At 28.0% G+C, this 12,207-nt stretch overlaps 1 protein-coding gene across 1 annotated transcript; it reads left to right on the top strand.

Moving 5' to 3' along the window:
• Positions 1 to 4,641: 4,641 nt before the first annotated feature.
• Positions 4,642 to 5,916, top strand: LOC110612998 (myb-related protein 308). Its single transcript, XM_021753890.2, has 2 exons — positions 4,642 to 5,099; positions 5,196 to 5,916. Exons 1-2 carry the CDS (start codon positions 4,837 to 4,839, stop codon positions 5,698 to 5,700), a joined length of 768 nt encoding a protein of 255 aa, XP_021609582.1. The 5' UTR covers positions 4,642 to 4,836; the 3' UTR covers positions 5,701 to 5,916.
• Positions 5,917 to 12,207: the final 6,291 nt, after the last annotated feature.

Here is a 12,207-nt window from a genome sequence, read left to right on the forward strand (position 1 = left end):
AATATTAAAAGTTGTTATTGAGGGGAGAGAGGGAGATTAAAGCAGGGTGTGTTCTCAAAAAATACATGTACATCTGCGTGCAGAGATGCAGACCAAATGCTTGTAGGTGAATCTTTTAATAATTCGTTGTTTGCTGGTGACAGAACCAGATTCTTCCGCATTGTCCCCTTGTCTCTCATATTTTTCATCCATGAGGGTCCCATCCACACACTTGTAAAATACATGAACGTTTTACATTGATACAAGAGGTTTCTGTTAATACAAATCTAAATATTTCAGTACTTTAATTTGTGGTTGGTAAGCTCTTGTTATATTGTTAACGGTGCAGTAGCTGAATTTTGGTAGCTCCATCATGTTTAAGGGATATTTTTTTATGGGATGGGTCTTTGTGACAGGGAAATAGCGGCACACTCAAGGGACCATATCTGTAATTGTTTCAATTTATTAGGGTAAGCCTTCTGTTGGCTATGCTATATATAGTTTAGGCTTTTGATGTTCCTTTGAGCCAAGTAGCGCTGAAGTTTAATAACTCAATATTTTGTGTAAGATTTAAACTGAAAATAGAAAGAGTTTACACCTCTTTGCATGGAGCATATGGTTGATTAATCTATTCATAGCTGGCATCAATTCTAGGCAAATGTTGAAATGGGGACAAAGGGAGGGTGAGTTTCAACTGACGGAGGCCTTGGTTGGAAGACCCTGAGTTTCATCGTCATGTGGAGCTTTTATGGGCATCTTTTCTACTTCATCTGCTTTTCAACCATATGGCTGTGGTGGTGATTGTTGCTTTAAATCTATGAAATGACCTTCAGACATATACCCTTAAGGCAACTCCTATTTGTATCCAATTAAAAGATTAAAAGTGAACTAAATCTATGCAAGTTGGTTCTGGAATAGAATTACTGATTTGGTCAACTCAAAACTCTGCATTTCCTTTTTCATTTCAATTTTATAATTTTCTTTTTCTCAGTAAAATATCTGGGACATTTTGGTTATTTAAATATGGGTTGTGTCTGGGTTTAGCTGATGGACACTAATCAGTTTATGGGATAAAATATCAGTTCCTTTGAGCTGGTTTTGCAATAATTAGCACCTTTTCATGTGAGTTTTGCCGCATGAAAACTTATAGAAGTGCTAGGGGAAATTCATTTCTTGCCTAATTGAACTAGAAGGTTTTGTAATATTATATGTAGTTTTTCTTTCATGCAAACTTTGTTGTTGGACGGCAGGAGAGTAGGCATTCTTTAGAAACTTCAACCTCTTAAACCAGTGCAATTGCAAGAGGCAGCGCCATACTGCCACATACTTTCAGGTGTATGCACAAATTTTGATGCACTGGCTAATCATGGTTAGAATGTTAACCATGATGATGTGACTAGGAATACTAAAACATTATAGTACATGGTCTTCCTCAGCTTAATTACTCTATATCTTGTCCTAATGCTGATTTTCCAGATTCCATCATGTATATTTCTCTAGTCTGCCTATTTATCTACTTCACTTTGACCCTAAAAACATGGAATCTTAAGTCAGCGCACCTGTCTCAACCATGATAAGCTATCTTTTTTTTTCCTATTCCTTCCTGCTTTTCTGCTGTTCTCTGTCTTGTTGTAGAAATTATATTTGAATAGTTTGGATGTTTTCTTTTGCTTTTTCATGTTATGTGTATGATTAGTCTTTACAATCAGCAATGCATGGGCATGTACTTGGAATAAAAAGGAAAATTCCCTTTTTTAGGTGTTCTTTAACCAGAGGTAAGAACTTAGTAAGGGTCCTATTCACAGAGAGCATGAGGGATACTGAGACTAAAACGATCTGGTTTGGGATTCCTGAACCTAAAAATTGTGGTGGTGGAGAGATGCCACTTCATGAAACAGTGGTAGGAAGGATGAGGAAAGATATGATTGGTTTGGTTTCCTTCTGTCAATAATGTACCAAATAATAAATGAGAAATAATTTGAAGTAAGCATTGTTTTGAGCTTTTATCCTAATGAGGGTAGCTGAAACTGACCCTTGTGCTTAGATTGAGGAGTCCCACATGGGGGAGGGCTGCCAAAGAGGTAGGTAAGGGTGTTTAGGACCAGACCCACGATTCTTGTTCATTCAGTACCTAAGCACATGACATCCACGTGTTTGCTTTGCTGTCTGTCACCATACTTTCTTGATTGTTGCCAATCTTCTGATCTGATCCCCCCTCAGCTCTGTAAACCCAGTTAGGTAATTCTAAATTTTAGTGGGGTTTTTAGGAAAATAATAAAAAATTAAAAATCCTTTTTAACATGAGCTGTGTGTCTGCATGTGCATTTTTAGAAAAGAAGGGTTGGAATATCAAATAGTGTTAAAGCAACCTAACTGACAGTGATGATGAGTTCCATCTCACTGAAGCAAAGAGGCTCAATAATTAAATTTTAGTTATATGTCATTGATGCATATAGAGTTTTTAGGGAGAAAATTCTTTTTTTATTATTTAATTTATGTGATTTAGTTAAAATTAACTAATATCAATATATTTTTAAAAATAAAAGAATTAAATAATTAAATATGGAATTATAAAAATTAAATAGTAATTTTCTCGTCATAACCATCTTTATTTATGAGCAGTACATTGAATTTGGTTTTGATGGTTGTAGGTTTAATTTCTGAAAGCAAAATGGATAAGCTTAGGTAGGTTTATGTAAAAAATAAATAAATAAATAAAAATAGGAATAAAATCATAAAAAGTTTCAACATCAAAGTGAGGCCAGAGTTGGACTAAGGTGCAGGGACAGTCAGAGAGAAAGGGGTGAAAGAAAGTAGGTGAAATACACACAAAAAAATTGCACAAGTGGATATCCATCTCTTTCTCTCTCTCTCTTGTTGACAGCAACTTCTGCCCATGATCCCTAACCCTTACCCTCCACTTGAATTACATGATGAGAGAGAGAGTTCCATTATAAATGGTGGTGGTGGGTAACAAATAATCTGCAAGTTGGAGGGGGAGATAACAACAAAAAGGTGAATCAACCTTCCCATCCCTAACCCTACTTTTTTTGCCAAAACTTGCACCATAAGGTTGGGGTTAAAAAGAGAAAAAGCATATGGTGAACCAAAGCCCACATACAACTACAACCACTCTCATCATCTCTCTTAGGAAAATTTACTGTTTAATCCTTATAATATAAAAAAATTTATTATCTAGTCCTTAATTTTAAAACATACATTTAAACATTTTTAAAATTTTAAAAAATCAATAAATTTGTCATTTTATTAATTTTATCCGTTAAGTGTTTTACTATTTAGTCTTTATGATTATTAATTGATCTCTCAATTTTGTAAAAATGTATAATAATTAATTTTTCTGTATTCAAGGCATTTTAGACTTTTCTATGATAGTAATGTATAGTAATTAGTTTTTCTATATTAAAGGCATTTTACACTTTTCTATTACAGTTAATGGCTAAAACTACAATGTTTTAAATTTAATAGACTAATTAATAAATTTTTTTAAATTATATGGACTAAATAGTAATTTTCTTTTATAATTTTTTTAATTTTCCTCTTGCCTTCCTATTCTCTCCTTCTCTTTCATGATTTTTTCTTGAACCCAACCTCCAAGTCTTCTAGAAACCTTCTCTCTCTCTCTCTCTCATGCATGATAGTGTAGTGCACCAATAGAATAAAGAACTACAACTACCCATCTGTATACATGAGCACAAGAATAGCCAAACCACTTTGAGCATCTTTTCCAATTGCCCACCACAACTAACATACTTAAATAAATAACACAGTTTCATATTTTCTCCCTAAACCATATTCCAATTCAAGACTCTGCAGAGTGACAGCATTTTCCATGGATCTTAATCAACTTAAGAAGATGTCATCATTATATATAAGCATATTGAAACAAATCCAAGAGAAAAAAAAAGTCAATAATATACATCATTAAGAAAAAGCATAATATAGACAATTTAGTAGCAATACAAGGCCAATTAAGGACTATTGAAGCAATCCTGCTTGGTCTTATAGCTAGAAAATATGGAACTGTACCTTTCTGCAGACCCACCACTATTGGTGTTAGTTCCAACAACATGATATAATAATAATAATAATAATTTAGGCTATATTATCTCCAGCTCCATGAATTCTGTATTCTTTGTCCAGTGAGTTGAGGAAGATTTTGAGACATAACTAAAATTTTTATAAGTAGTGAATTTATTTAGTTTTTTAATGAGCTTTAAAAGTAAATTTATACTGAAATTTTTAATTTTTTCTGTATAATTTAAAGACAAATTTGACTTTTGAACTATATATATATATACAGTGAGACTCACTCACTGAGTATGTAACTATCACATATTTATTTATTGGGTCTATGATGAATTAAGTTTAGGCAATTTTTTTTAAAGAAAAAGGGAGAGGAAGATAGGGAAGGAGGGAAGGATAGAGAGAGGGGGGGGCAGTGTTGTACACCATTTCTTGCCTATATTTTAATATACCTTACTTTACACCTACCTGAAGGTTACCCATAGTTAATGTCCTTTTAACTTATTGTATGATTGATGCTAATATCATCAAGACAGAGGCCACCAGCCACTTCCTCAAACCTGTCTCACCAACTCACATCTAGAAGCAATTAGGCTCACTGCCTTCTCTCTCTCTCTCTCTCTCTCTCTCTTAGTGAGTCAAAAGCCTATATAAAACTCCTATCTCTACTCCTCTCAAGGGCCGGCCTTAATGTTCCAGCAACTCCAAGAACAAAGGCCTCCCTTTCTACCAAATTCACAAGAAAAAGAAAAACAAAATTTTCTTTTGAAAACAAGAAGAAATATCTGATACTGCTTCTTCTTCTACTCCAAAATGGGAAGGTCTCCTTGCTGTGAAAAAGCTCATACAAACAAAGGTGCATGGACCAAAGAAGAAGATGATCGCCTTATTGCTTATATTAGAGCTCATGGTGAGGGTTGCTGGCGTTCTCTTCCCAAAGCTGCAGGCCTTCTTAGATGTGGTAAAAGTTGCAGACTTCGCTGGATTAACTATTTAAGACCTGATCTTAAACGTGGAAATTTCACAGAAGAAGAAGATGAACTCATTATCAAACTTCACAGCCTCCTTGGCAACAAGTAAGCCTATATATCTAGCTACATAATAGCTTTCTCAATTTGTTCAAAGGCCTCTAGGCTAATGGGTGATGTTATTTGTTTTTAATTTTCGTGTAGATGGTCTCTTATAGCTGGTAGATTACCAGGAAGAACAGATAATGAGATAAAGAATTATTGGAACACTCATATAAGAAGAAAGCTTTTGAACAGAGGAATAGATCCTGCAACTCACAGGCCACTCAACGAGCCACCACAGGAAGCATCAACGACAAGGACGACGACGACAATATCCTTCAATCATGTGAAAGAAGAAAACGAAATGATTAGCAACACAACTCCAGTTGTATGTAAAGAAGAGAAGAACCCAGTTCAAGAAAAGTGTCCAGACTTGAATCTTGAGCTTAAAATCAGCCTCCCATACCAAAGCCAGGTTCCTGAGCCGATGAAAACAGGAGCCAGAGATCTTTGTTTTGCCTGCAGGCTGGGTCTACAGAACAGCAAACACTGCAGTTGTAATTTGGGTGCTCATATTGGTAGTAGCAGTGGCAGCACCAACTCTGGCTATGAGTTCTTAGCCATGAAAAGTGGTGTTTTGGACTATAGAAGCCTGGAAATGAAATAAGATATTGAACTATTCTTGATCTTGTAGCTGAAAGAAAAATGGAGAGAAATGAGAAAGAGATTGCCATTAGATTCAAAAGCCTATCTAATCTCTTCACTTTTCCCCTTCTAATCTGTATGATTATTAGAACATAAATATATATATACACTTGTAGTACAGTGATTATAGTTGATGAATGCATGTTTTTCCACTCATTGAAGCATAATTTTTCTTTAATCGATGATTTTTGAATGGATTTTTCAGCCTCTTTTCTGGGAAAGTAAAGCTTTGTCAGCCTCTTATCAGATCTCAAAAGGGTCATGTTATGGTTGTTGCTATACTGTTTAGCAGTTAAAGTAAGAATTTATTATTAAATAATTATAATAATAATAATAATAACAATAATCTAGTACAGAAGCTAAGCTTGTGAGTTGTGAGAGCTTAATGGCCTTTTAATTAATGTTTCAAATCAATCCTTTTCTATTTTTCCAAAATGGAAATAATTTCTTGATTAAAATTTCCAAATAAACACACTTAAAAATTTTAATTTATATTGCAGAAACAAGTAATTCAAGTAATAGGGTGTTTTTAATTCAAGTAAGAGGGTGTTTGCCTTAGATCAGCTTATAAGCTCACTCGTATATTTAAAATAATATAATAAATTTATAAATTAAAGATAAAGTTAGTCTCTGAATTATCAATAAAATGGAAATAAAGATAATTTTGATAAAAATTTTTTAAAAATAAATTTAAAAATTAGTTATTATATAAATAAATTCTTAATGGATTTGTCTTGTATGAAGAGAAAAGGAATGGATAAGCAGTGAGAGGAGGAGAAATGAAGAGAAGAGAGGAGAGGAGAGGGTTGTTGTGGGTAAGCTATCTCTTGCAAGTGCAATAAATAAATAAATAAATAAAAGCAGGAAGAGCAAAAATAAATAAATAAATAAAAGGCGTGAAGAAACTAAAAATTGTTTTGCTTTAGTACCATCCTTGTTAAGTTCTACCAACCAAACATTAATTATCTATGCTATGATCCAACTAACTCTTTTTTTCTTTTCTTTTTTTCATTTTCATTTCCATAATTCACTTTTTTTTCTTTTTTTTTTCCTCCCCTCTCTCTACCTTTTTCCCTATTTTCACAATTTATACGAAAAATAATTTATATATATCAAAAAATTATTTTAATATAAATTAAATTATATATTTTTATTATATTAATACTTTTTATAACGTGAAATCGATTATTATCTGCTATGCACGAAATATTATTTTAATATGAATTGAATTATATGCTTTGAAATGAATTTTTAAAAATTTGACCAATCATGGAATAATTTTTTATTTTTTTAATTTTTTATAAAAAAAATAAAATAATTTATATATTTTTCTTATATCCTGAATCTCTAAAATTATATTTAATGTATATATTTATTTATTTATTCATTGAATTGCCATTCCACATGATATATTTATTTAAAATAATAGGTTCACCATATAATTACTCAAATTCTTGAGGAAGATATATATTTCTTTTTCTTTTCCATCTTAAATTCACCAAATACATAATTTTAATTGATTTTTTTTGTATTATATATGTGAAACTCTATTTCTCTCTCAAATTCTATCCAAAATAGATTAAATTAAAAGGGTTTTCCCATAATAGTCATTTATATCTAATTTTTCAATTAATTTAGTTAGGGTTTTTAAAATTAAAGGTATAAGAAAGAAATCCAATATTATTAGATTCCCTAATTTGTGAATTTTTTTTTCCTCCTTATTTTCATGTATACAGCTTAAACAATTCATTTCATTTTTCATTATTTTCTTATTAATTTAACATTTCAATTTCGTAAAAATCACTTAATTCTAGAAACTATATTAGGTCGAAATTTAAATAATTTATCAAATTAAAACAAGAAGAATAATTAATTCAATGATGTTTTTATATAATATTGCGACACAGATTATATGTTAATTCTCGAAATAAGGTTACATAGTAAAAATTTAATTAGATAATATTCAGTCTCATTGAAAAAAAAATTAAATACTTTAAGACTCAACTTTTTATCAAAATTCGCTCTCTCAACTTAGAAACTTTCAGAATTTATAAATTAATTTGATTAGATTAATTTTTTTTATTTGAATCGAATAATGTATCCTATTAAATTTAAAGGCGCTGTTAAATTGAAAAATTAAATTTAATAATTTTAAGTCCATATAGTTTAATTTAGCCTTTTTCATTAAAAAAATATTTCAGATAAAATTAAGAAAAAAATTCTTTAGAATTTCTCCTTATTAAATGATATATACACCTAGCTTATAAGACAGCTATTAATTTAAATTTGAATATTGATATACCCTGATTTTGAACATTATATTAGTTTATTTGTATTTCTTTCCAAACATAAGAATTTCTAATTAATAAAATATTTTATTTTGTTTAGATATTAAGTATAGTCATAATTTTATTTTGACTTGATGAAGTTGAGATGTGAATTGAAATCCACCACCACATGCAAGTTGGAGTCATGAATTCAAGCTCATGTCATTTCTCCGATATTTCTGCTTGCTCTCTCTCAATATTTGGCTTGCTTTATCAACCCAACATAATTATTACCATCTCACTTGCTTCTTCTTTCAATTCATTGCAAATTATAAACTATTCTTTATTAAAAATAGTATTTTAATAAAAAAATATAAATGAAAATTTATATTATATTAATTTATAAGACAAATGAATTAAATAATATAAATGAAATCCTATTAAAATAATAAGAAAAATATAATTGATAAGAAAGCTAAAAAAAAACTCTTAAACTCTCTTTTTCTTTAAAAAAATTATTATTAAATTTCATAATTTCAGAAAATTCACAATAAAATTTTCAAATTAAATTTTGTGATAATTTACGGCTCTAATTTCACTTTTAAAATTAATGTCCCTCGATGGATCATAAAAATTAAATTAAATTAAATTTAAATCTATCATATAATTTAAAATTAATTATTTGATATTAAAATAATTTTACAGTGATCCTTCCAAAAGTAAGGAAAGTGGTAGGACACAAAAGAGTAGTAGTTGCTGCTTTGAAACAAAGATCCAAAAAACACCACTACCAATAGGGATTCGTAAATGGAAAAGGTACACACTTTTCAACTATTCACCTCTCTTTTTCTTTTTCTTTTTCTTTTTCTTTTTCAAATGAATTAGGTAGAGACATTAGAAGCTTCCATGTGAGATTTTTTTTAAAAAAAATCTCATAATCTGAAGAATAAATTATTTAAAAGCATTGGGATTAATTATTAATTTATTTTGCTTCCATCTCTATTAATAGTGTAATTATTATCAATTGATTATAGTTCAACTTCTACCAATATCACATGCATTTGACTTTTGGAGAGTCATCTAAGCTTTTCTTTAACTCACTCTCTATTCTTCATTTTTTAACATCAACTGTCTGTGTTACATTTAATTATGCATTATTTTAATTAATTTTTTTATTAAGCCACTAAAATAGCTTTAACTTGTAATTTTCTTAATTTTGTTTAAATTATTTTAAATTATATTTAAATATCTCATCATCTATTTCAAATAGATATTAATTATTCAATTGTTTTTTAATAATAATAATAAATTATATTATATTATAAGAAAACAAATTTCCATTCAAACTATGGAATATTATTTTCATTAATTAAATTTTGTAAGTGTTTCAAACGTCAGAAAATATGAAAAATAGTTTTTTTCGTAAACTTAATATAAAGAATTTTGAGTCTTATTGTCCCTTTGAATTGCTTAATCTATTGGTCAATTTTGATGAGCTTGAGACATAAATTGTTGTTTAAAGATATTTATAATATTTTATCATTTAGAAGATAATTTTTTCTATGAAGTTTCCACTAAACTATATGGTATCATCATATTATGTGAATTCATAGTTTATATAGTAATTTTACATTTACATCTAACTAATCAATAATTATTATTTTCATTAAAATTATTATAAGTCCATATAAAAGAGATTAAGAATTAAAAATTAATTATTGAAATCATGCAGAAGCAAAGAGCAGTTTTTCTAAAGTTGTTGTCCGACAGAGTGATTGAATTGTCTTTTCTTTAATAAAATTTTCTTCACACATAAAACCTTCAGAACCACAACTGGAGAGTCATTGCTATTACTTATAATGCAGAAAATAAAATAAATGTTGTAGTTTAAATTTTATGTAAAAAAAACAATATTTTTATTTATGAATTACTAAAAAAATAATAATTATATTTTTTTATACTTGAACGAGATTATGCCTTAAAGGAAAATATAGATGTAAGATTCACTAGACTTTTTTCAAAGCAAACTAGCCCCAAGTGATGCGACTCAGTCCAATAACGAAAAATCGGTCAGTTAGACCACACACAGAAAATTTAGCTTGGTAATGTGATAAAAAATAAGGGTGTAGATCAAATCATCTTATAGTTCTACCTGTATGCGCATCGAAAAAAATTAAATGATCGATTGGTATAAAAATGGATTATAACATTTCAGTATCTACAGATTTGAGTGATAGAAATAGATGATTTGTCGTTACGGGTGGATCGGGTGGATAAAAAGAAAAGAGATTAAAGGTAATAAAAAATAATAAAAAGAAATTAAAATTTTTTTTATTTTAAATAATTTGTATCCATGTCACTCAACTTAAATAGTAATTTTATTTTAATCAGTCAACTTCAATTTATTAAAATAAAATTCCCCAATTTAATATTTGTTTAAGTTGAACCATGATTAATGCAAATTATCCCAAATAATCTAAACACCCTTGCAATTTATCTCCATCTCCTTCATCGGCCTAATCTCTCCTCTCTCTTTATCCACAATTATCAAATTAAAAAAAAAAATGTAATTATGTCAGATGTGATATAAATGCTTCAACGCCACCTTAACATCATTTAATAGTATAATAATTTGAAAGATATTTACCAATGAAGATAAATATAAACATTAAATTCATAAAAAAAAATATTTCAATTTATTATCTAACAAATTGGAGGCCTCAAAAAAAAAAAAAAAAGAAAATCAAAGGAATAGAAAATGGTAGGATTGTAAATAGAGAGTGCTTAAGAGGCAAATAATAAAAGGTAGGACACGTCTGTATCCTATGCGATACCAACTCCTCTCGTTTTAGGCGGTGGTTGGCAGCCATCTGATGTAAGCTCATGTGATAGGTTGCGGCGGTGGTCCCCACCGTCTGTAACCTTTTTCTCCTACCTCTGGTCCCCACGTCCTCCCTTTCCCGGATCAACTCCTTTCTCATACTATTTATTTTTAATTTAAAATAAATTATGTTTTAATTTTTAAATTTTAATATAATTAATATAGTAATTTTTATATTTTTAAAATTAAATATATAAATTTTTTAATAATTAATCTGTATAAATTATAATTTTTTTATTTTTATTGTTAAATATATAAAATATTTTTATTATTTTTAAAATAGATAAATTATAATTAAAATTTTAAATTTTAATATAATTAATAAATTAATTTCTATATATTTTTAAAATTATAAACTTAAATTTTTTTATAATACGTCTATACTCATTTATTATAACTTAAATATTTTAATTTTTTTTAAAAAATAATACTTAAATTTTTATTAATTTGTATATAAAATATCCTATTTAAATAATTTTTAACGCTCTTTATTATTAATTTTTATTTATTAAAAGATTTTAATATTTATAATTTTAAATAGATCATAAACTACTTTTAAGAGTATTTTAGAAAAAAAATTATATTTTTAGAAAAAATTTAGTTATTCATTAACTCTAAATTAATGTCTATAATAAACGAAAAAAATATAATTTTAAAAAAATTAAACATACAAAAATTTAAATTTAATTTTAAAAATATAAAATTTATTCCATTAAAATTGAGAGATTAAAATATTATTTATATAATAAAAATTTTTTACCTATATTAAAAAATATTTAAATAGTTATAAAAGTATTTTAAATATTTTAAATATTTATTTTTCTTTTAATGATTTTATTAATAGAATTATGGAGGTAAAAATTTAAATGAAATGATTATAAATAATTTAAATATTTAATTTTAAAAATATAAAAATTAATTTATTAATTACATTAAAATTTATAGATTAAAATATAATTTATTTTTAATTTAATTATACAATAAATTTCACATCGATGATTTTGAAGACCAAGTAAATTTCTTAATGGTGGAGAGAAGAAGAAGATTAAGGGAAGGAAGAACAATTAAGGTTGTCCAAAAATTCCAAAAACACTTAGTGATGGAAGTCAATGAAGAAGCACGAGCTCTTATTTCCAGGAAAATTCTGATTCTAATATTCAACATCCTCATTGTCTCCTTTATGTCATTTTCTATTAAAACGTGAAAATTGGCAAACAAATTGTTGATTAAAAAACAATTAAGTTAGAAATCAGAGTATAACCTGATTGATTGATTGATTTTAATAGTTAAGATCTTGAATTTGAATTTCTCTAATTATTTG

This window comes from Manihot esculenta, chromosome 4 (assembly GCF_001659605.2).
Source record: "Manihot esculenta cultivar AM560-2 chromosome 4, M.esculenta_v8, whole genome shotgun sequence".
NCBI lineage: Eukaryota > Viridiplantae > Streptophyta > Magnoliopsida > Malpighiales > Euphorbiaceae > Manihot > Manihot esculenta.

Excerpts from the sequence above, each read along its gene's own strand:
- LOC110612998 (XM_021753890.2), top strand. The coding sequence starts at position 4,837 with ATGGGAAGGTCTCCTTGCTGTGAAAAAGCTCATACAAACAAAGGTGCA. Across the intron at positions 5,100-5,195 it reads CACAGCCTCCTTGGCAACAA|ATGGTCTCTTATAGCTGGTA; the intron begins GTAAGCCTATAT and ends ATTTTCGTGTAG.